The sequence below is a fragment of the Acomys minous genome (genome assembly GCF_964271855.1).
Source record: "Acomys minous genome assembly, chromosome: 2".
Lineage (NCBI taxonomy): Eukaryota > Metazoa > Chordata > Mammalia > Rodentia > Muridae > Acomys > Acomys minous.
Genome location: NC_140484.1, coordinates 129,906,648 through 129,932,166, shown reverse-complemented (window position 1 = coordinate 129,932,166; position 25,519 = coordinate 129,906,648). Strand labels below are relative to the sequence as shown.

At 44.3% G+C, this 25,519-nt stretch overlaps 2 protein-coding genes and 1 long non-coding RNA gene across 7 annotated transcripts in view; 1 reads left to right on the top strand and 2 right to left on the bottom strand.

Moving 5' to 3' along the window:
• Positions 1-23,085, bottom strand: part of RSF1 (remodeling and spacing factor 1) — a 115,404-nt gene extending 92,319 nt beyond the window's left edge. Inside the window, exon 1 of the mRNA XM_084774174.1 lies at positions 22,563-23,085. Coding sequence (XP_084630300.1) covers positions 22,563-22,767 — 205 coding nt within the window. The 5' untranslated portion in view covers positions 22,768-23,085. The remainder of the gene's footprint in view (positions 1-22,562) is intronic.
• On the bottom strand, positions 346-13,933 carry LOC311593106. Its single transcript, XR_014777597.1, has 3 exons — positions 11,412-13,933; positions 7,361-8,668; positions 346-2,319 (listed from the first exon to the last, which is right to left on the bottom strand). It is a non-coding gene; the product is annotated as an uncharacterized lncRNA (long non-coding RNA).
• Positions 23,086-23,192: 107 nt separating the features above from the next.
• Positions 23,193-25,519, top strand: part of AAMDC (adipogenesis associated Mth938 domain containing) — a 65,872-nt gene continuing 63,545 nt past the window's right edge. Inside the window, exon 1 of one of the 5 annotated variants that reach the window (XM_084774196.1) lies at positions 23,193-23,337. The gene's annotated coding sequence lies outside the window, so the exon portion shown is untranslated. The remainder of the gene's footprint in view (positions 23,338-25,519) is intronic. The other 4 variants (XM_084774195.1, XM_084774197.1, XM_084774193.1 and 1 more) reach the window with 4 other exon arrangements.

Below are 25,519 nucleotides of genomic sequence, written 5' to 3'. Positions count from 1 at the left end.
GCTTGAGTTACAGGCAGTTGTGAGCCAGCCAACATGGCTCCTGAAAACTGAACTCCAGTTCACTGGAAGAGCAACAAGATCTCACAGTTGCTGAGCCATCTCTCCAGGACCAGAACTAAGCTTTGTAGTTTTATTCTTTTAAAACTTTTAAAATTATATATTACTGGTGTGTGTGTGTGTGTGTGTGTGCGCGCGCGCGCGTGTAGATATATTAGGGGTTGTGCGACAAAACGTGTGAAGGTCAAAGGACAACTTGCCAGAGTCAGGCTTTTCATTTCACCATGTGGTTAATGGGGATCAAACTCAGGTTATCAGGCTTGACAACAAGCATGTGTCTCTGCTGAGCCATTTGCCAGCCCTTCTTCTATTAATTCTTAATTAAATAAATATGGGTAGGTCAATTGTAAAATATCGATTCTATTTATCTATTCATTTTTACTTATTTGATTTTTTTAAAGACAAGGCCTCTATTACATATCTCTGGCTGCCCTGGAACTCGTGTAGACCAGGCTAACCTCAAATTCACAGAGATCAGCCTGCTCCTGACTCTTGAGTGCTGGAGTTGTATGCCTCTACACCAGGCTAAAAGAACCAAGTATAGTCTTAAATCACATGAGCACTTTCTTTTTTAAAAGATTTATTTATTATGTATACAATGTCTTGCCAGAAGAGGGCACCAGATCTCATTATAGATGGTTATGAGCTACCATGTGGTTGCTGGGAATTGAATTGAGGACTCTTTGGAAGAGCAGGCAGTGCTCTTAACCTCTGAGCCCTCTCCAGTCCCCTACATGATCATTTTCTATAAATTGACAAGCTCTAATTTTATTCACTTGTCAACTACATTTTCTAAATAACCTAATTTCTACAACACTAGTCATTACCTTTGTTTTAACAATTTACTAACGTCAAGTCATTCTTCTCTGAAAAGCATAGATTTCTGTCTCAACTGAACTGAGCTCTCTAGGTCAGACCCCTTTCCTTCACAGGCCGCAGGAGGAGATTCTAAAGCACAAAGAAAGGCTCAGGGTACAGTCGTGAAGATCCTGCAAAGGGCAGGGGCATGGAGCAGAGGTGCAGCAACCCTAGACTGTCCAGCTGGTCCAATACAAAAGATATGCACACTGCTACTTTTCTAAGCTTCTTTCTATCGTGGAGTCTTTAAAATGTCGCTGTTTCTGCAAGTCTAGTCTTCACTTCTTACTTAAATGCTGCCTTCTGGATGTTATAAGCTTCAGCAGCTCACGATGCCTGATCTCTTCCTCAATCCTTTAAACGTCTGCTCTCTAATTTCCCTCCACATCTATGAGCAGCTGCTTTATCTTGGTCACAGACGAGAGAACATCGATTTCAGACCCAGTGATTGGAAGACAAGCTCACAAGAAGCTCTGCTTACTGCCCAGGTCTTAGAAACTGTTGGGGAGCAGAGTTTTAGAAATCAGCCTGGGAAAAAAAGAAAGAAGAAAGAAAGAAAAGAAAAAAGAAAAAGAAATCAGACTGATTCTCTCAAGCCACTTGATCTTTACCTTCAAAGAGTTCATCTAACCAATCATCATAGTTTTCTAAAAAGCAAAGAAACGGCTTAAAACTGTGAACTGTACAGTGTAAGAGACAGAGATTCTTGGGAAGTATAATATAAACAAATACACTAACTTGTTAGCATTTCTAACTAATTTATCCGAGACCAGCCCTGAGACGGGCGGGGGAGTACAAGTCCTTCTACTCCACTTCCTTTTCAGATCCCATTCTGAAGGGAATAGCTGTTCTCACATAGGTAAAGAAACACACCCAAAATAGCTTGGAGGCTATCAAATTCAAAAGTGGGAAATGTACTGGAGGCAGAGGCAGGTGGATCTCTGTGAGTTCGAGGCCAGCCTGGTCTACAAAGTGAGTCCAGGACAGCCAAGCCTACACAGAGAAACCCTGTCTCAAAAAAACAAAGGGAGGGGGAAGTTTGAAATGTATTTACTACAAACAAGGCAAGGAAAAAAAAAAAAGCATGTACAAAAGTCTCAGACAATCAAAAGCATCTGCTGTTCCCAGAAGATGCAGCAATGCTCACGTGGCACGCAAGAGGCCCTGGATTCAATGCCTGTACCTTGAGAACAAAGGGTACTGGAGAAGTAAGCAAAACTCAAATTAATAAAGCTTTTGAGACAGTTTGAAGGTTTGGATTTATTTATAACCAGTTAAATTTAGATTTTATTCTAAGTGTTTAAGAGTCCACAGGAAGAATAGGAGGAAAGTTCCCTGGTCTTAACTTCTTACAAGATTGATCTCTATCCAGGATCAACTTTAAAATATTCTAGGAGCAGTGACCTTGGCAAGACAAGGTCACAGATGAAGCAAAATTGCAAAGGCTGGGTGATAGGTCCAGAAAAATCCACCATACAAACGGATGCTTTATTATTCTATGTGTATGTGTGTTTGTCTTGGTGTGTTTGCATGGACCACATGCATGCAGAAGCCTGAGGAGGCCAGAATTCTCCTGAATAATTGGAATTATAGGAGGGTGTGGCACATCATGTGGATGCTGGGACCTGAACCAGGTGCTCTGCAAGAGCACTGACCACTGAACCATTGAGCCCCTGTCCAACCCACCATTGCTGCTTTTGTCCTGTTCAACGTTTTCTCCTACTTTAAAGATACATGAGATGGTTAAACTCTCTTATGTGGACAAATAAAAGTCATTGCTACCTTTAGGCAGGAAACAAGACAAGACGCTTGAACTAAATATGTAGTTGTAGAGATCGAGAAGTACCACCAAAGAAAATTGTAAAAATATGGAGATTTTCTAAATTTCTAAAATTTTTTATACCAATACCTTCAATTCTACTCCAAAGAACTAACTACTTTATACAAGTCCTGTAATATCTATGTTATCCTTTTTTTTCTTGAGACAAGGTCTCACTTTGTGACCTGGCAATATTGTCATCATGCCTGGCTCTCAAGATTCTTTCAAAATAACCACCAAATCCCTGAACTAAACTAGGGATTTAGTTCAGTTAGTAGAGAATGTGCAACAACACGGTCCTGGATTCACAACCCAGCACAGCATAAAGGCTGGGTGTGGGGGACTGATCTCCAATCCCAGCGCTTAGGCGGTGAGGGAAGGAGAATCAGAAGTTCAGATTCATCCCTCAGCTCCTGCCTCAAAAAAATAAGACAACCACAATATCACTATTACAACCTTAAGTTAATAATTAGCCAATACTATAGAACTTCTACTTGAGGAAATAATTCTGAAAATGTTCAACCAATAAATCAGACTCACTCATACCTCTCCCTTGGAAGCAGAAGCTGTCAGCACGCACATCCCTTCTCCCCTCAGTAGCTAGGGTTCCAATGCAAGTGTGTTCAAGCCTTCGCCTGGGTATTGACTTTTCTAGTGACACACCTGGAGCTTAACCCTTCCCAGAGCCAGGCCGCACCCAGAAACTGATGGACAAATCTGAGCTGCACCAATAGTTTCCTGTAGCTCACAGAGAACACTCAGCTGCAGGTGCCCACAGAACTTACTGGATAAGGCATCTTCCATTGGCTCTGACTCTGCCCTCGCCTTACCAGAATTTCATGAGTCTGACTTCTCAACTCTTACACTCTTATTATTTCCTCAAGGTCTGCTTCTTGGGAAATTCAGCATAACTTGTTTATTCCCACCGATTAAAAAAAATTATTCTACAAATATGCTCCGTGATTTGATAAGCAAAGATGGCCCAAAAGATATCTAAAGATACCAGCTTAAAGAAGCCTTCCAGAGCTAGCTGAGGTGGTGCATGTTATTAGTCCCAGCACTCGGGAGACAGAGGCTGGTGGGTCTCTGTGAGTTCGAGGCCAGCCTGGTCTTCAAAATAAGTGCAGGACAGCCAAGGCTACACAGAGAAACCCTGTCTTGAGACAAACAAACAGAAAGAACCCTTCTAGACCACAGATTAAGAGCTCAGCAGTTAAGAGCACCAGCTGCTCTTCCAGAGGACCCAGGCAGCTTTGAGTCTCATCAGCCACAGGCAAGTCACAACTGTCTAGAACTCCAGTTCCAAGGGATGCTACCTTCTCACCTCCATGGACAGCGAGCTCAAACACAGTCAGCATACACGCACACAAGCAAACACTCATACACGTAAAATAATTTTTAAAACAATCTTCCTCCTGAGACCTCTTTTTTTAAACAGGGCTGAAAGGATGACTCAGTGAGCAAAGACATCTGCTGCCGAGCATGAAGACCTGAGTCCAATCACTAGCAAGGAGAAAACCAACTCCACGAGTCTCTTCATGAATGCCATGTATGTGGTGTGTACATGCACACAGTCAATAATAAATAAAAAAATTTTTTTATTCAAACAGTTAAGTTGAAAACATTAATATTCTCATCCTTGCTCTTCTCATTTGTTGGTCTAAATACTTAACATTTTTTGTTTTTTTTGAGACAGAGTTTCTCTGTGTAGCCTTCGCTGTCCTGGACTCACTTTGTAGACCAGGCTGTCCTCAAACTCACAGTGACCCACCTGCCTCTGTTTCCCAGGTGCTGGGATTAACTGTGTGCGCCACCACCGCCTGGCTCTTTTTTTTTAAAGATTACTTGAGCTTTTTTTCTGTACATACATACATACATATATATGTGTGTGTGTGTGTGTGTGTGTGTACTATTTTATTTTTGTACATATACATTTATATTATTACACATATATACATTAGATTACCTATGGCAAGAAGAGCCAGGACACAACCAGGAATTATATATAATACTTAACTCTTATATACATAAATTTTAATTGCCCTAACTGAAAGTAAGACGACTGTTGAAGCTAGTGATGCAGCTCAGTGACAGCAGCCCTACCTAGCATGCTTTAAGCCAACTATTTGCCTTCTGGCAAGACACGCACATTCAGAAAGACAACCACATGACAGGGCCTACTGGTTCAGCCTCCCACATTGCAAAAGAAAGCATATAGTCTTCTAGGTAACTTACTAAAAGTAGGTCTCTTGAAGAACCACAACATTTTCAGAGACTTTCATTTATGAGTGAATGAATTTTTGGACTGCTATTTGTTTCAGACAATACAAGAGCACCAAATACGTAAATGTTTTTAAATAAACATTTATTGACTAACAGGCTAGTACTACTGTTCTCAAGTCCTATTCAAGGGGCATGTGCTCACCCAGTCTTGTTCTCAGGGAGCTTTCTACCTGACACATCCACTTTCTCACTCGTCCATCTGCTCTCGACCCACCATGATGGAGCTCACAGTTTGATGGCCGCAGTGCACTGTGCTATGCTGTCGACCAGTTCAGGTGTCTCCTCCTGGCATCTTTTTCTTTTTTAATTCCTTCAGATGCCTACTGTTTCTGCTGTTTCCTTGAAAGCGAATTCTATTTTAGACTCTGCTTCCTTGTGTCCCCTAGACTGCTGCCTTTGGCCCCTCTGCTTCAGTCTCTAATGTGCCTGTACTAGATGAAGAATGTTACGGTAAGAGACTGGCAGAGAGGACTCACACGGCGTTCCCTCTCCTCCTGTAACCAGAAATTCAGAGTAATGACTTGCTAGTTTCACTTAACAACTCAGAAAAATATGTCATCTTAAACTTCCTGGAACTCCCAAATACCCCCTCCTGTTTCTAGCATGCTCGGCTGCACCCCACTTCCTTCATCCCAGGCACCTCATCTTGTTCTCAGGGTTAGACTACTTAGTGCCCCTTAGAAAATAGTTCCTTTGTGTCACTTTTTGCATCAAAAGGTGCCAAAACCTGATGATTAGATGGACTAGGCCTGTTTTCAGCACCTGGGACAGTGCTCACCAAGACAATACACTATCAGTCACTTAAAAAAAAATTTTTTTTAATATTGCTGGATGATACTGTAAAATGCCAATGTTGTGGCAATAGCATTTGCCATGTCCACTTTAGAGAGAGTATTAAACCACAGTTATACTCAGGAACTGTGCATATTCAGCTGTCAAGGTTCAGTTACTGTATTTCACAGCTCTGCTGTTAGTAAAAAACAATGAAAATTACCCTTTCCTCCTGACAAGTTCACTCCTGGAAGTAGAAAGTATTCTCATTTCATATTCCTTTCTAAACACTCCATTTTTCTTTCCTTTTTTTCTTGTAGTGTTTGTTAGAGATTGAATTCAGGGCTTTGCACATGTAGCTTTCTTTTTTCTCTTTCTCCCCCCACCCCATTTATTTGTTTGTCTGTTTGTTTATTGAGACAGGGCTTCTCTGTGTGACATGCCTGGCTATCTTGGACTCACTTTGTAAACCAGGCTGGCCTTGAACTCACAAAAATCCACCTGCCTCTACTGGGATTGTGTTGTAAGGTTTTTCCAGCAATAAACTCATACTCATACACACTCTAATCTCCCTGGTTTTATTACAGAAGGAAACAAGCAGGCTGATGCATTAACCATCCCTCTTTTTACTTCTCCAGAAGAAAACTAGGTAGGTACAGATGGACCCGCTGAAACACTGTGGTTCCCTCAGCTGCTCCAGCCCCAGGCCGCCGAGGACAATGGCAGGGGGCAAGAAGACAGTGGAAGTCACCGGAGAGACACAAACCTCCAGCTGAAGGACAAAAGGAGATCTTGGCCACATTACCAAAAGTGAAGTCTGCCCACCTAGGGCCAAGTTAAGGCCCTATGCACCAAGAGAGAAGTTACTTTTACTATTGTCTCTATTTATGACTGGACCGTGGGACTGCAACAGACTCATTCATTCACATGAAGAAGAAATTGCATTTAAACTTGGGATCTAAATCACTTTCCATCTGTATAGGACATAACATTTGTACTCCCGTTAAGATTCAAATATAGGCTTAATTCTACAAGATATCACAACTACTACCCATGTGGGTCTCTTTTCAAGCTATTCTCTGGATTTTTCTGACCAATGTAATAATATAGTGTAGGCACCTTTTTATCATTTTATTTTATTGGGATTTATTTTATACGTTTACTGTACTGGGGATTCTTTTATCTCTTCCTCCTTCTCCACCCCTTATCCCTCCTAATACCTTCCAACATCCCAACACCAGGTAGGAGAGAAAGAAAGTCAGTGGGGAGAAGCAACGGCGGTTTCTTTACTACCCCAGCTGGGTAGGGTCCTTGGGGCAATACTGATCTCAGCTGTCAGTGTATCTAACAGCCCAGCAAACCAGCAACAGCTGCCTTCTACTTTCTCAGAAATTGTTTTTCTCTCAGTGTTCTGGCATTTATACCCTCTCAGAGTCTTCAGAACTAAACTACCTGCAGTTGGCAAAGATCACGTCCCTCTCTGAGCTCGCACCAGGCAATCATAGTTAACAGCTGTGGACAAACTAAAAGCAGCCCTATGCTCCACACTTGGGATTAAAACATTTACGTGACATGACGGAGGGTTTTTTGGGTTTTTGTTTGTTTGTTTTTCAAGACAAGGTTATTCTGTGTAGCCTTGGCAATCCTGGACTCACTTTGTAAACCAGGCTGACCTTGAATTCAAAGCCATCCTCCAGCCTCTGCCTCCGGAGTGCTGGGATTAAAGGCGTGTGCCACCACATCCAGCTTATTTTTTGTTTGTTTTTAAGATTTATTTATTTATTATGTATGTGTACAGTGTTCTGCCCGCATGTTACACCTGCATGGCAGAAAAGGGCACCAGATCTTATTGAAGATGGTTGTGAGCCACCATATGGTTCCTGGGAATTGAACTCAGGACCTTTGGAAGAACAGCCAGTGCTCTTAACCTCTGAGCCATCTCTCCAGCCCTGGTTTCTTGGTTTTTTAAAGAAGACTTATTAGTTTATTATGTATAGTGTTCTGCCTGCATGTACACCTGCACGCCAGAAGAGGGTGCCATATCTTACTGAAGATGGCTGTGAGCCACCATATGGTTCCTGGGAATTGAACTCGGGACCTTTGCCACTGAGCCATCTCTCCAGCTCCATAACTGAGGTTTTAAAGAAACCAAAACTTCTACTACAATGTAGCTAACAGTACTGGACACAGTTTGGATCTCTGTTCTTGGAGCCAGACTATAACACATAATGCTTTCATCAGTTTAATGTTATTTATTATGTTTATAGTCTAATTGCTTATAGGATACTTATGCATCCCAAATGACAGACCTCAACAGACAACAACATCTCAAATCAAAACCACTCTAGATATCCTGCTATTAAAAAATAAAAGAGGGTCAGCCAGGCAGTGGTGGTATGTGCCTTTATTCTCAGCACTTGGGAGCCAGAGGAAGATGGATCTCAGAGTTCGAGGCCAGCCTGGTTCCAAGACAGCCAAGGCTACAGAGAAACCTTGTCTTGAAAAACCGAAAAAGGTTTTTAAAAATAAAAGTAAATCATACATACATACATACATACATACACACACATACAATATAAAAGAGGGGGAGATGTCAAAAACAGTCCAAGAATGAAGATGAGTGAGGAGATCCTGAGTGCTTTTGAGAAAATTTAAAGAAAACAAGACCAAGAGTCTTGTGACCTCAGTTTCTTCAAAAACACGTTATTCTTGAAATGTGCCTTCAAATCCCTCCCAGACGTAGCAGATAGGAATGAACTCACTATTGTTACTTGCTTATATGACTCTATGGAAAAACATGTTTTGCCATGTGTGGCTTGTCCTTGTGACTGCACACTTTATTTACTCTGTATCTGTAACTTCTTTTTTGAGACAGGGTTTCTCTTGTTGTCCTGGACTCGACTACAGCTGGGCTCGAACGCAGAGATCCACCTGCCTCTGCCTCCCGAGTGCTGGGATTAAAGGCGTGAGCCACTGCACTGGGCTTCTGTAACTTTTCATAACCCTCAGAGTATAAATTGTCTGATGTTCTGAATAAAGTTGGCTATTACACGAGACTTTAGTCACCTCGTGTATTGGCTCCATTCTCCCAGGTTTCTGTCACCACCAATTAGAGCAATAAACAGATACGCAAGCAGACAAAACACTCATATACAGAAAGTAGAAAGTAATAAAGAAAAAAATAGAATCTTTCCTGAAGGGGAAAAAAAAGCCACTTACAAAGGAGTAAAACTCAGACTAATAGATTTCTCACCAGCATTAGTGGATGCTAGAAAATTTAAAAAGCAATATTGCCAAACTTTTGGAAGGAAAGCTCTGGAATACTGCACCACTGTTTTCAGTTAAAACAGTAGTCAGAATAGAAGGCAAACCTGCCAGAACTGAAAGTTTACTGCTTAAAGACCTTGTGTGGAAAAGATGTATCACAACAAAGAAAACCAAGGAGAAAGTATGAAAATCAGAACACTGATAAGACTATTACAACATATAATTTAAATATTGTTGTGAAATAATATTAAGTAAAAAACAAAAAAACTATGGGACTAAAATACCAAGTAATGACTACATGACAGGCTAGACATGGAGCTGAGGTAAGGTCCGACGCGGAACCTGTAAAATCCTATATTGGAGGTTAAGGATTGGCTCAGCGTGTAAAGCATACGCTGAGTTCAACCAGCAGCACCCACAGAAAAGGCTGATGATCGCAGGAGGCTGGAGACATGGCTCCACAGACAGCAACACTACTCCAGACCTGTGCCTAGTCAGGTCTAGCCAATGGACAGCACGTTCCAACAGCAGAGTTTCTGTCTTCCTGCTGCTTGAGGATCAGGATGCAGAACTCACAGCTACCCTTCCAGCACGTGCCTGCATGCATGCTAGCCCACTACTCCTCCAGCACTGTGCCTGCATGCATGCTAGCCCACTACTCCTCCAGCACGTGCCTGTATGCATGCTAGCCCACTACTCCTCGCCATGATGACAAGGGACTAAAGCTTGGAATCGGTAAGCCAGTCCCAATTAAACGATGTCCTTTCTAAGAGATGCAGTGCTCATGGTGTCTCTTCACAGCAATACAACACTAAGACCACAGCTGAATTTATTTAAATTTTGGTTACAAAGAGAACTAATACGTGATGATCTTTAAAGGCACAGAATATGTTAACTGATAAAATAAATGTGTAAACACTTCAGGGAGTCTGCTCAAACTACTGTACCAACCAAGGACAATGCATGCAGTAAACTGTAGGGGATGGGCTATATAGCCAACGTTCAGCCATCTTGTCAGAGCCTAGATTCTTATTTCTCCAGCAGTCTGCCATTCACCAGACACCAGCTGACCCTGTCGTGGTTCAGCAGTTAGACTAAAGATAGGATTTAGACGGAGCCACCCTGTTGTAGTTTAACAGTTAGATTAGATAAAGATAGCAAAATATTCGGTGTGGCAGGATGTTGTGACCTGCTTGGAATTCCTCGCATCTTGAGACAGCCTACTGCTGGGTTGCCATAGCATTATGCTTCCCTGCCCCCTGCCTTATAAAAACTCTGTGAAATTTCTCAATAAACAGGGTTTGATCAGAATCAAGACTTGCCCCTTTCTTCGTGTTGTGTGTTCTGTCCCTATACAGTAAAATTTTCCTCCCGAGCGTTAGTCGAACCCGCCGGGGGCAGTAAACTAAGAACCCCTATTCAGATCTAGCCAATGACAGCAGCACATTCCCCACAGTTGAGTGGATGAACTCTGGCGCCCCCTATTTGACCGCTTCCCCTTGGTGGGGAGGCCTGGTGGCACTCAGCGGAAAGGGAAGCAGGCTCCCAGGATGAGACCTGGTAGGCTGTGATCATATGGTGGAGGTGGAGGACCCCTTCTGTCACAGACCTAGGGGAGGGGAACAAGGTGAAAGAGGGAGGGGGGAATGGGAATATACAAGTGAGGGGATAACAACTGAGATGTAACCTGAATAAGTCACTTATAAAAAAAAAAAAAAGACCTGTATAGGGTTCCCAGCACCCACACTGGGTTGTTCACAACCACCTACAACTCTAGCCCTGGGGGATCTTATACCCTCTTCTGCCCCTAAATAGCACCCGTACACATACAAACACACCTAGACAGACACATGCATAATTTTTTAAAAGCATAATATTCTTTTTAAGATTTACTTATTTATTATGTATACAGTGTTCTGTTTGCATGCATGCCAGCACTCCAGATGAGGGCATCAGATCTCATAGATGGGTGTGAGCCACCATGTGGTTGCTGGGAATTGAACTCAGGACCTTTGGAAGAACAGACAGTGCTCTTAATCTCTGAACCATCTCTCCAGTTCCATAAGAAATTCAAATATATCTATATATTTTAGGTTATTCAAGACAGGGTTTCTCTGTGTAACAGTTGTGGCTGTCCTAGACTTACTTTGTAGAACAGGCTAGCCTCAAACTCACAGATCCTCCTGCTTCTGCCTCCTGAGTGCTGTGATTAAAGGCATGTGCCCCACCCCCATCCCCCGGCGTTTTTTGGGGGGGTGCATGGTGGCCCATGCCTTTAATCCCAGCACTTGGGAGGCAGAGGCAGGTGGATCTCTGTGAGTACAAGGTCAGTACAGCAAAGGCTACACAGAGAAACCTTGTCTCAAAAAACAAAAAATAAAACAAAAAGCTGGGCATGATTAATAACCTGCAGTCCCAACAAGACAGGAATATTCCAGGGATTTGCTGGTCTCCAGTCTAGTCAATCAGTGAGCTCCAGGTATGGTGAGAGAAAACAACCAACATCTACCACTGACCTAGACAGGCAAAAACAACCCCTATTCCCCCCACACATACACCATACACACACAAATAAAATTATTACATTTACCCAACATATGCTTATCAAAACATACTATGCACTATTATCAATCCTAGAGAAAAAAGGGGAAAATCCCACAATATTAATTTCCTAATAGATACATAACTTTACATTACTCAGAGTTACAGCTGAAGAAGTGTATATAATTTCTTGGACAATAACAATTTTTTTCTCAAGATGACAGAGCCACTCTTCAGTAATTAACTGATAAGATTAATTTGGCTTTTTTGTTTTGTTTTGATTTTCAAGACAGGGTTTCTCTTGGGTTAGCCTGGACTCCCTTTATAGATCAGGCTGGCCTCGAACTCACAGAGATCTGCCTGCCTCTGCTGTCCTGAGTGCTGGAGTACAGGCATGCCCCACCATGCCTGGCTCAAGATTAGTTTTTAATTATAGCCCAAATAATAGTGCAGGGTAGAGTTAACTCTTATATTGTATGTAGCAAGTCGAAAAATGGTCTTTCCTAAATGACTTCAACTCAAATGTCACTACTTAACACAATCTTTCATAAACTTTCAGCCTAGCACTTAGGTACTCCTCACCTGTATAATGGACTCCATGTATGTACACTGTGTGTCTGATTTGTGTGAAGAGCGTTAGGGAGACAGCTCAATTGGTAAGCGGTAGGAGTATTTGCTGAGAAAGCAAGAGGATCTCAGTTCAAATCTCCAGCACCTACAAACATGTGCTTATAGCCCCCACGTTGAAATGCGCAGAACCAAACGGAGCCCAGTGGTCCTGGAAACCAATCTGACGGAAATGGGGAGGGTCAGGTTCGGTGTAAGGCTATCGCAAAAACTAAAACGAACCAAAGTGGAAACAGAAAGAGGAAGTAGATAAACAGAAACAAAAAAACAAGACAGAAAAGATAAATCAGTTGATCACAATCAATATTTATGAATTATTTTTTCCCTTAAAATTAGTAAAGTTGCTGGGCGTGGTGGCGCTCGCCATTAATCCAGCACTTGGGAGGCAGAGGCTTGGGAGGCAGAGGCAGGTGATCACTGTGAGTTCAAGGCCAGCCTGGTCTACAAAGCAAGTCCAGGACAGCCAAGGCTACACAGGGAAACCTGTCTCAAAAAAAATAAACAAAACAAAACAAAAGCCAAGTTGTAGAATGTCTGATTCCAGATCCCAGGCCGAATTAGGGCCACAATACATACAGAGATCCTTTCTTGTGCTCAGCAAGTCTGTAAGGGGAATAAAAAGGAGCCTCCGACGGCGAGGATGCAGCTCACTGGTGACTGTCCACCTCACATGCCCAAGGCCCTGACTTCCGTCTTGAGCTCCGTAGTGAACAAGCAGCCTCTACAAACTGGTGAGTCGGCTTCTCAGTGTGTTACAGCCTTATATTCCAAAGTGCAAGAAAAGTCACAACTAGAAAAAAACACAGCCTGTCATGTTTTTCCTGAGAGATTTTTTTTTCCTAGTTTTTTGAGAGAGGGTTTCTCTGTGTAGCCTTGGCTGTCCTGGACTTGTTTGGAGACCAGGCTGGTCTCGAACTCACAGCAACCCGCCCACCTCTGCCTTCCTGAGTTCTGGGATTAATGAGTGCTGGGATTAAAGGTGTGCACCACCACCACTGCCTGGCTTCTTGGGAGATTTTTAACATTTAAGCATGGAGGAAGTTATAGTTACATTTGTAATGCCAACTGTGAAGTTTTTCAGCACAAAAGGAATAAAATATCAAAACTTAGTCTCTGAGATGCTCTCCACCTTCCCTGTAGAACACACTGATGACCAAGCACCCAATGCCACACATTAGCAAGCCACTAGAGTCTTGTGTGTCTTCTCTCAACCAAGTCCCAGGTTTTTAAACTGTGGCTCATAGACCAACACAGGGTCATGTTAACTCAATGTGGAGGTTGAGATATTTTTGCTAATAGTAAAATACTTCTAACCACCCAATACCCACACTAGTTTAATATGACGCAGTGCCTCGAGCCTGAGGTTTACACAGTCCTTGCTCCTACTGTATCCCGGGCACATGCCTCAAGCCATACAATGCCAAGATCCACATCTGAAACATCTGGGCTCAAATTCAAGACTATAGTATGTCATGAATCACAGCACAATGACTACACAAAGTTTCTGCTCTTGTAGAAACACAATCATTTAGTTATAGAAAATAAAGCCTCTTAATGTTTTCCTACCATCATTCCTCAACACGAAAATAAGTATTGTTTAACACCTAAAGTTCCCTTTTGGGGAGCCTCCTCAGGAAACTACTATTGGTAAGCTTTGGTAATTAACAAAGAAATATGCGATTATTATAAAAAATAAAATGAGCCAGGTGGTAGTGGTGGCACACGCCTTTAATCCTAGCACTCGGGAGGCAGATGCAGGCGGATCTCTGTGAGTTCGAAGCCAGCTTGACGGTCTACAGAGCAATTCCAGGACAGCCAGGGCTACAAGCAGAGAAACCCTGTCTCAAAATACTTAAAAAAAAAAGGGGGAGGGAATAGGCTTGGGATCTATAATGAATACAGAATCAATCTTCACCATGAATGTTGCTTGCATTTTGCTTCTAATTTTTCAAGTTCTTATAGAGCCCAGGCTGAACTCAAACTTGCTATGCAGCCAAGGCCAGCCTTGAATCCCTGCCTCCGATTCCTGAGCGGGTGCCAACACACCTTGTCTTCTGAATGTTTTTTTTTAACCTGCATATGAACCATGTATACTTAATTTTGCAATTCAAGTAAACTTTGTACAGTATAAAAGGCCTAGCCTGTCTGTAGCAGGCATGTGTCGGGTTCTTCCCCATCTTCCCCTCGCTAGACCTCCACACCTTCTTCATACCTGGTGTTCTTACATGGAAAACACAGGTCTCCCTGACTTAGGACAAATGCATTCCTCAGCATATGGTTTTTTGTTAATTTGCCTAATGTATGGTTTGGATATAGGATATAAAGTACCACCTCTCAAAAAAAGCTATGTTTAAAGGGTTGCTCCTCAGCTGGTAATACTATTGACAACTGGCTGGATTATAAGGCACTAACTTCACTAATGGACTAATTAACTCATCAATGGATTCACAGATGAATGCACTATTAGGAATTGGGACTAGCTGAAAGGAGGTCACTTGGGGCATGCCTCTGAAGAGATTTCTTGTTGGATTGTATTACAGATCTCTCTCTCTCTCTCTCTCTCTCTCTCTCTCTCTCTCTCTCTCTCTCTCCCTCTTTTCTTCCTTTCCATCTCCTCGCCCAGCCCCCACCCCCCACCTGGCCCTCTCTGCCAGGCAATGAGCAGCTTTGTTCAAACAACCCTCTTCCACCCTAACACCTTCCCACCAACTAGCCCATGACAATAAAGCAAGCCGACTATGGGATGGAACCTTACAAACCGTGAGCCAAAACCACCCTTCTACCTTTCCAGTTGTGTATTCAGATATTTCTGTCATGGTGATGGAAAGATGCTAACATGCTCCTCTACGCGTGTCTGTTCCTTCCCTTCTAACTCTTCAGAGAAGTGTGCCTCCCGTTAAACAAAGCAGACCACGGATGGATCTCAGCCATGAGGCATAGAGGCCAGGCGAGGCTTAGGTCCCACAGACCATGTTGACGCACAGAGGCGAGGCTTGGGTCCCACCCACTAGTGCACTAGTTTTCTTTTTCAAAGTTGGAGAGTTAGTAAGGTAGCTCAGCAAGTAAGGTGCTGCCAAGCCTGACCACCTGAGTTCAATACCCAGGACTGACAGAACAGGAGGGCACTGACTCCTAGATGCTGGCATCTGGCCTCCGTGAATGTGGCTGTACTTGCATGAACACAGAAACACATGAAATAAATTACTTTTTAAGTTTAAGAAAATAAACACAAGCCACGAATTATGAAAATATGTCACTAGAACTTATTTGAGAAGAAACCATATTTGCATATTATTTTTACATTAGTATTAAAATTTACTTAATTTAGGGGCTGGAGAGATTGATTGCTCAGCAGTTAACAGTACTGGCTGCTTTTCCAAAGGACCCAGGTTTGACTCCCAGCATCCACATGGTGGCTCACAATCATCTATAACTCCAGTCCCAGGGGGTCAGATGGCCTCTGTGGGTACTTTTTATATATACAGTAAACATACATACAGGCAAAATACCCACACACATAAAATAAAAATTAAGTAAATAAAAACAGAGAGCATTAAATATTTTACTTCTGAGATTTTTTTGTATTTGAGGAAAAAGGTATTATATGGTAAGCAGTGAATAGAAAATTGGCTAGGTTTACCATTTGTAATCCATAAATGCACAAAAACACCTCGAATTCAGAGACCACCTGCCTCTGCCCCCTGATTAAAAGTGTGTACCACCACTGCCTGGCTTTTGTATTTTTTAAACCCTACAGCTTCATTGTTTATCATCTTCACTATTAAGCTATAAGCTCAACGAATGCAAGGATATTATCTGTGGTTTAATAATACATTCTAATGGCTTACATACACATGGCATATAGTGAGCACTCAGGTACCAGTTACTGACAGAATATATATGGAGACAGTGTCTCTCTACATAGTTCTGTCTGGTCTGAAAGTCTGAAAGTCACTAAGTTGACCAGGCTGGCCTCGAACTCACAGAGATCTGCCTGCTGTCTAGTTCCTAAATGCTAGCCTGACAAGAAATGACTTCTTAAAGTTATTTTATCAAGCACTATTTAATATTATACAGATTCTAACATAAGTGGAAAATTCAAAGTATCCTGATACTTTCTGTTATGGGACCTATATTATAGTAAAATCAGAGATTAAGAAAAACCATTATGTTAAGACTATATCCTTAAGTCCTGTAAGAGAGTACAAATCAGCCTGGTATAGTGGTGCACACCTTTAATCCTAGCACCTGGGAGGAGGCAGAGGCAGGCGGACTGCTTTGAGTTCGAGGCCAGAGCAGTTTTTCAAAACAGGGTTTCTCTGTGTAGCCTTGGCTGTTCTGGTCTTGCCTTGTAGACCAGGCTGGCCTGGAACTCACAGTGATCCACCTGCTTCTGACTCCCAAGTGCTGGGATTTAAGGTGTGTGCCAGCTACTATGCCCAGTTAAAATAGCTCCATTTCTAACCTTTTTGTTTCCTTTTAAATCCTTACAACACGCAGGGCATGATGATGCACGCCTTTAATGCCAGCACTCAGGAGGCAGAGGCAGAAGGATGTCTGTGAGTTCAAGTAGCCAGCCTGTTCTACAAAGCCAGCCAGGGCTCTGTAATCCAGAGAAACAAACCAACAAACAAACACAAAACAAAACAAAAAACTTGCTAGAATTGCCATGCAGCAGATGGCCAGTATACATGTTAAATCAACAAAGTAAGTAACAAGCATGGCCTTTCTTACTGCTGGGGTGTGTGTGTGTGTGTGTGTGTGTGTGTGTGTGTGTGTGGTGTGCACTCACATGCACACCTGCATGTGCTGGCAGCGATGAACTTCAGGCGTCTTCTTCTACAGCTCTCCACTACATATTTGGACAAGGCCTCTCACTGAACCTGGACCGCACTGGGCTGGCTGCCCAACAACTCCCAGGGGCACACCTGCCCTCAATGCTTCAATGCCCTTTACCTCCCTCTACAGCATTAGGGCTATAGGTGTTCACCAGCACTCCCTGGCTTTTCTGTGGGTGCTCAGGACATGAACTAAGGTCCTTATGCAACAAGCCAGTCCCTAAGGGCCTTTTAAAATTTTGTTAACGTGTATGCGTGTTTTGCCTACATGGATAGCTCTATGTGCTACATGTATATCTGGTGCTTGCAGAGACTAGAAGGTGTCAGACCCCTGGAACTGTAGTTACAAATGATGTGGGTCCTAGGAACCGCGGAGCCACCTGCCCAGCCCCTACAGACATTCAATAGCAAATTACAAGACTAAAAAGGCTGGCCACTTTGCATTAAGAGTCTCACATTAGCCAAAGTTTTCACTTCCAATTACCTCCTGCCCCAGGTCAATGCTAACAGCCTTCTTCACCTTTGTAACCTCGCTACCTCAGTTCTGTGATATGGCAAAAACTACACCGCATAGTGTCAGGAACAGGAGATGCCTGACTCAACAAAGTAGAACTCAAAAAGAAATAAACAATCTATTTCTTCAAAACTGTATTACTAGGGAGAGACAGACAGAGACTGTATTACTGATTGCAAAGGTCATCTTTTCACTTCATCAAATTCATGCTGCAAGTACGAGCACAGAACTCAACTAAGCACCAGGAAGAGAGAGTACGAAGTCAGAATTCCACTTAAATGTAAGGTATATCCTTTGAGACTTGGCATTATGACTATAGAGTTAAAGTTATTATAATTAAGTACAATAACAACTAAGTATGACGGCATTCCTACCACTCAGGACTTTTTGACAGGAGGGTCCCAAGTTTGAATCATGCCTGGGCTTCCTATGGGGTTTCAGCTGGGAAGGTGGCTCAGTGGCAGAGCACTTACCTACCACACAGAAAACCCTGGGCTGGCGGCCCAGCACTGAGAGGATAAAACAAACAAAAAAACATACCTACATTCCCAGAACTAGGGAGGCTGAGGCAGAAGATCACAAATTCAAGACTACCCTAGGCTAGAGTTCCAAGCTAGTCTGATATACACAGAAAGGATCGCCTGCCTCTGCCTCCCTGAGTGCTGGGATTACAGGCATGCGCCACCACACCTGGCTAGCTTTTTTTTTTTTTTTAAGAATGATCAATTGTATGTGTCTGAGAGAGTTGCCTGCCTGTTTTCACATATATACATTTGTGCCTTGGGGCCCTTGGAGATCAGAAGAAGGCATCAGATGCCCGGAACTAGAGTTAAAGAGTTAAAGATGGCTGGGAGCTACCATGTGGTATGATGGAATCAAACCTAGGTCCTCTGCACGAGCAAGGACTGCTCTTAACCACTGAGCCACCTCTCCAGCCCAAATAGCTGTATCTATAGCTATCTATCTATATTTTTTGTGTGTTTTTTTTGAGACAGGTTTTCTCCGTGTAGCCTTGGCTGTCCTAGACTCATTTTGTAGACCAGGTTGGCCTTGGACTGACTCACAGGGATCCACCTGCCTCTGCCTCCCAAGTGCTGGGATTAAAGTCATGCACCACCATGCCCTCACAAATGTATACATGTGAAAACAGGCAGGCAAATCTCTCAGACTCATACAATTAATCATTCTTTAAATAAAAAAAAATTAAATTAAAAAAAGCAAGCTAGCCAGGTGTGGTGGTTCATGCCTGTAATCCCAGCACTGAGGGAGGCAGAAGCAAGGCCAGCCTGGTCTACAAAGGGAGTCCAAGACAGTCAAAGCTACATAGAGAAACCCTGTCTCAGGAAAAAACTAAAACAAACCAACAAACAAAAAGATCAAACAAAACTAAAACACCTAAAAATTGAAAACTGTCATGGCTTTATCTGTAAACAGCCAGAATTGCTTCTGGAGTATCACTATGGGGCACAGAACAACTTATCAAGTTTTGGAATTAGAATGGACACTGGTTCTGTTTTCTGTTCCATGAAGGTCTTTCTTGACTAAGGAACAGGGCAACCTAAGTTGAACACACAATATCAAATTAAAGCTTGCAAACAACTTTTTAGGAAAAAGATCACAAGGTATTAAAACAAAGACAAATCAATAAACTAGTTTCTACGGGAGAATGCTATCAGGTTGCTAATCTAGCTCAACAAACTCCGTCTTCAGGTGTTAAACTATCCCCTTGCATACTCCAGTTAGCAAAGCAGAGGACTGAAAAAGACGAATAAAAGTATATTCTAAGAGCCATCCACACTAGGGAAAACCAAACATACATAAGTCGGAATTCTAATTTAGAGTGTGTGTGCAGAGTTGTTTTTTTTTTTTTTTTTTTAAACACACATCCCAAAATGCTCCTGTAGAGGGTAGAGGACAGCGTGCAAGTGGCTCTTTCTACTATGTAGGTTCAGATCATTAGACCTGGCAATAAGTACCTTTACCCACTGAGCTATCCTGCCAACACAATTAAAGCGCCTCCCCCACCCCCTCTGGTTTTTGGAGACAGGGTTTCCCTGTGTTGTTCTGGAACTCTAAACCAGGCTGACCTCTGCTCCAGAGTACTGGGACTAAAGGTGTGTGCCGCCATGCCTGACTTAATTAAAACTTTTGTTTGGTTGGGTTTTTTGGCTTTTCAACAAAGTGTTTCTTTGGGTAGCCATGGCTGTCCTGGACTCACTTTATAGACCAGGTTGGCCTGTTACTCACAGAGATCTGCCTGCCTCTGCCTCCCTGGATTAAAGATGTGCACTACTGAGCCTGGCTAGAACTGCTTTCTTAATAAAACTTATACAAGGCAAAACTTATTTGATTCCGACACAGACACCCCATACACTCCCAACTTAACTTAATAACAAATATACTATGTATCTTTTATCTGGAAAAAAAAAATCCTAAGTTTATAATACAGCAATATTTGTAAGTACCTGGCTTATGAAAGGATTTTTTGAAGCATTTTATTGGCTCTTAAGCACCTTTGTCTACTGAAGAAACTAAGGCCCATATAAATGAGACAATTTGTTCTACAACCTATATATTACATTGCTCAACACAAAACCCTGGTCTTTCAACTCTTTCTAGCATTATCAAAGTCTTTCCCCAAAAGACTGAGTCAAATCTTATTAGCTGAACTATTATAGTTGTCTGTGTCATCATCAAAGTTCTGAAAATCTTTTTTCTGCACAGTAAAAACTTTCACCTTCAGGGAGACTTTTCATTTGCCACGTGTCTTGAACTGTGTGACATTAGTTAACAAGTATTCTTAGATTCCCCATGACAAAATCTATTATTATCAGTACTCTTAGCAGCTGTATCAATGGCAATGCTATGGCTAAGCTAAATGATTTCTCTTAGCCCAACTTCTTTCCCGTTTCTGCTTAGCTGATGGCCCAAAGCTCAACGCTAGAAATAGCTTTTCTTCCAGTACTAACACAAAGTAAGCGCACTGATCAAAATTTAAGAGAATGCAATTTTATCTGTTATTCAAAATGTAATGGCACCCTAAAACAAAACAAAACAAAAAACTATGGCTGACACTTAACTTGGTCCAAATAAACTCTAAAAACAATGTACCATCAGTTCCCCCTCAAGTTCTTATACTTTCTCTCTGACAAAATTACTAATATTTCTTAAGTATTTTAAAATTAAGGGTATGCTACTTCATAGTGACCATTTCCTTCAAAAAGAATGTAATGAAATTAATACACTAGAAGCTTAATAATGTTTAAAGATATTCTGCAGAAAATCTTTATCTAAAGTAATTTAACCACCCTCTGATTTCAAAGTTTTTTAAAAACATTACACTTTTATAGTCAGAGATGTGAACAGGTAAAGAGATGTAGAGTCTGGTGTGGTAAAGGATGCCTTTACTCCTAGCATGTGGCCGGCTGAGGCAGGAGGATTTCTAAGAGTTCCAGACCAGCAGGGTCTACAGAGGTCCAGGCCATACAGGGCAAAAGAGACTGCTGTAGGGTTATTCATTAATAAAGTCATATATCACACATTTTCTCTACAGGTACTCTTTCCTTAACATCAGATCGGGAACTTCATTTCCATGGAGAACCGAAAAGCAACTCTGCTTTCTTAGGAAGGTCACAGCTGTCATGTCTCACACAATACCCAGTCCACCCTGGTCATCTAGGCACAGATCAAAAGAAAAGGGAAAGAAAAAAGTCCCATTTGGAAGAACGTTTCTTCTTCTGCCAAGGGCTGTACTCAGACAAAGGCAATGTTAGGAGTACACAAATAAGCCCTCTCTAAGGGAAATAAAAGTCCCCGAAAAAGAGCTGCATGGATCGGGATTAACCGGAGAGAGAGAGGGGTTCAGTGTGTGAAGACTGCCAGCAGCAGGCACAGCGCTGAGATGCTCAAGCCAAAGAACCACCACCAGCAGCAGCAGCAGCAGCAGGAAGTTTCAATGGGGCCGGGCAGAGCATGCGCCCTGCACCCGCGCGGTGGCCTTATGTAGAAGGAGCACCACTTGCGAACACCAATAATAGACCAGCGGCACCAGAGAGAGAGAGAAACGTGAGCAACAAGCACCTTCTTCAACTGTTTCCCCTGCCGTCTGAGCCCCTCCTCCAGCCTACAGTCTAACCACCCCACCCCACCCTGCAAATGGAAGAGTGACTTCTTCCCCCAAGCCTTGTAGCCGAGATAGGGGGAAGGGACAGAGAGAAAAGTGGGGAGATGCTTCTCTATTATTTTGGGGGAGGTGGCGAGGAGAAAAACTATGGAGGAGGAGAAATTAACCCTCTCCTCCCCAGAGTGGAGAAGCTGTGCCGACTTCATTTCCCCCCCCCCCTCCTTGCGCGAGAATGGGAGGGGGGAAGCCCCCTCCCTGGTTGGAGGAACAGATCTACCAAAGGAGGAAGGAGTTTGCGGGGTTAGACTAACCCTCCAGGGTACTGGAAGAGGCAGAAGCCGACTCCCTCCGGGGAGTTCCCACCACCGGGAGAGTGTGGAGTGTCCGCTGGCCCCCGCCCACTCAGGTGGAGTGAGCAGAGGGGGCGCCGGGAGAAGATGGGCCCAGCCTCCCCGGAGACCGTGGGGTGGATTGGTGGGAGGAGGGGAAGAGAAAAGCGCAAAGCTGGCCGGAACCTGCGCTCCCCTTCCCCCGCCACCTAAAGGGATAAGGACTGGGGGCAACATCGGCGTGGGGGACCCGGCCCCAAGGCGTCTTGTCCAGCACAATGCCCATTCCTGGGCCCTAGCCCACACCCGGCCTGCGATGCCCCCACCTCCGTCCCCGCGGGGCACGGTGGCCCTAGGGGGGCCTCCGCCCCGCCTCCCCAGCACCCAGGAACCCCCCCCTCCTCGAGCTCCCCGGAGTCTCTACTCCGCGGAGCCCAGTTCCTGGCGGGGTCCAGCCTCAGAGCCCCAGGATATCTGGGGAGAGCTAGAGCGCGCCAGGGCCGCTTCCCGCCGGGCGGTCGGGCCGATCGCTTACCTTCTCCGTTGCCGATGTCCGGCGGCGGCGCTTGCAGCACCCGCTCCAGCTCTGGGAACGGCAACTCGGGCAGGTCCAGCAGCGGCCCGTAGCGTTCCAAGAAGGAGCAGACTACGGCGAAGTTGGGGCACGAACCCGGGCAGCCCGGAGTAGCCATCGCCGCTGCCGCCGCCGCTGCCGCCGCCGCCGCCGCCGCCGTCGCCATTTTGAACTGGAGGATGGAGGAGGAGGGGATGGGGGTGGGGGGGGGACAGCGGGAGGAGTTGGGGGGGGGGCCGAGGAATGGCAGGGCGGCCTCACGGACGACAGGAGGCGCTCTCGAGAGGACGCCCCTGCAGATGCGATCGTCTCGGGCCAGGCGCCGCGATCCCACAATACCACGCCGGCCCGGAGCAGTCGAGAACTGAGCTCGATCAGGGACAGAGAGGCTCTCTCGGGCCCTTCACTTTCCGCCCTCTTCCCGTCCCCTTCCCTCTTCGCCGCCTCCGACTTTTTCCCCTCCCACTTCGGGGTTGCCACTGCCTCGTGTGACAGGGGGAATGAAAACAAGGGAAGCGGGGCGGAGAGGCGGGCTGCGAGCCTAGGGGGCGGGACTTTCTGAGGACATTAGCCAATGGGGACGAGGGGGCGGAGCTTAGCGTGCCGGGCCGCCCCCCACCCAACCTCCCCGAAGGCTTGTTCCAGGCTTGGTAGTGTCCCTGAGCCACTCAGCGAGCTGCGGCGAGAGGTAAAGCATTGAGCCGCCTGGAGGAGCCACCGAGAACGGAAGCGCTGCGTGAGTTTTCTGTGGGATCTGGAAACGGAGAGAGAGAGAGAGAGAAGTTAACGAGGGACACTAAGACTCAGAAAAAGAGAATGGCGGATGGGAATGCGACTGTGGGGAGAGGTCAGGAAAAGGAAACGTGGAAAAGGTGCGGTTGGGGCTTGGTGCGGGACCCTGGAGAGCAGTCTCTCAGTTTGCTGAGGGCTCTTGCCCTCTACTGAGTGTTGTGTGACAAAACTTTTCCTGGGGTGGCATGTGTCATCTCAGATAAGGCCCCTACCATCATCAGAGCAAAGTACAGAAAACAACCGAGTCCAACTTGGTGAACTAGGACGTTTTCTTTTTACGGGCGTGTGGGTGAGGGGCTACTTACAGAAATTACAAGAAGTTACTCACAGACAGCTGCATCACCTAGGCCCACCCCAGCTTGGGTGACAGATCGTAAAAAGCTGGGTACCTCAAGCATACTGCACAGCCTGCAGGCAGCTCAGTGGGTTGAAGATTGTCCTTTCCGAGCGACTCAGGTCTGAACCTCAACCGTGCAGCTGGTCTGCTTTCAGGGTCTTAGTGGCTCAGCTTGTCTGAGAGGTTTGTTTGTTTGTTTGTTTGTTTGTAAGCATAGCTACCTTTGACCTGAGAAGGACTCTCTCATCTTTTAATGTTTACTCTGGCAGGGAGGGACCTAATGAGTCTGATCAGTTTCAGGGACTTCCTGAAGCTAGTTTGAGTTGTTTGGTGGTCCTGTTTGAAGACCTTCCTTGCCGGACGGAAACTGTTAACACGGAAGTACAAAAATCTCAGTAGAGGCCCAGGGCGCGCGCTCTTCCCCCCCACCCCACCCCCGCCCCCCTTGGGACCAGGGCCTGAGGGACTCTGCGAATCACTAGTGAGGAATTGCCTCTTCTGGGTGATAGAATCGGAGAAACCACACTCTGTGTGCTTAACCGTCCGGACCCAAGATGCAAGGCTCAGGCTCAGGCTCTAGGGGGCCAGGCTCTAGAGGGGCCAGGCTCTAGAGGGGCCAGGCTCTAGGGGGGCCAGGCTCTAGGGGGCATTGTACTTTAGAGAGCTAGGAGACGGGAAACAGCAGTGAATTTGCGAGGAAGCAGAGTTCTACTCCATTGCGGAGTTAGATGTGGCATTCTTCCAGAAAGAATCTCAGACGGGGAAAATTAAACAATGTGTAACAGAACTTGGAGCTTGGGAAAACAATATACTTAGGAGCCGGAATCTTGAATTGAGCCAGACTTGAGTCCTACCCCTAATTACTTTATAACCTTCTGAAGTTTCATCATTTCTTTGAACTTTGGTAAAGTGAGGTAATAGTATCTACAGCATGGATAATTCACATTAAAGTGATTAGTGTCATTCTTTGCCACATTATATGCTCTTTAAAGTATCGTTTTTGTCCTGGCAAGTGGAGCACTTCTTTCATCCCGGTAGGCAAGGAGCAGAGGCAGGAAGAACTCTGAGTTCAGGCCAGTCAGGACTATATAGTGAGACTGTTTCAAAGAACTGGAACTTTCTTATAAAAAAAAAAAGATGTTCTTATAATTTAGATTGAGTCCAGTTATATTTAGCCTACAATTTATTACTTTATGCCAAAATTTTAAGACTGTATTTAAAACTCACATAATATCTACTTCCTAAAACTAAAGCAACTCATCTTCTAAATCACATAAAATAAAATGTAGCTGGGCAGTGATGGCGCACACCTTTAATCCTAGCACTAAGGAGGCAGAGGCAGGTGGATCACTGTGTGTTCCAGGACAGCCTGGTGTAAAAAGCAAGTCTAGGACAGCCAAGGCTACGCAGAGAAACCCTGACTTGAAAAACCAAAAATAAAAAGAAAGAAAATGAGTGACTAAAGAAAGATTTGTTGTTGTTGTTGTTTGTTGTTGTTGTTGTTGTTGTTGTTGTTGTTTGAGATGGGGTTTAAGAGCACTGACTGCTCGTTCAGAGGACCCGGGTACAATTCCCAGCACCCACATGGCAACGTACAACTGTCTGTAACTCCAGTTCCAGGGGATCTGACACCCTCACACAGACGTAATATGCAGGCGAAACACCAATCAGTGCTCTAAAAATAAATTTTTTAAAAAAAGAAAATATGGTTGTGGCAGAATTTGGTAGCATTTCATCCTAGGACCAGAAGGCTGAAGCAGGCAGATCTCAAGAAATTCAGGCTAGCCTT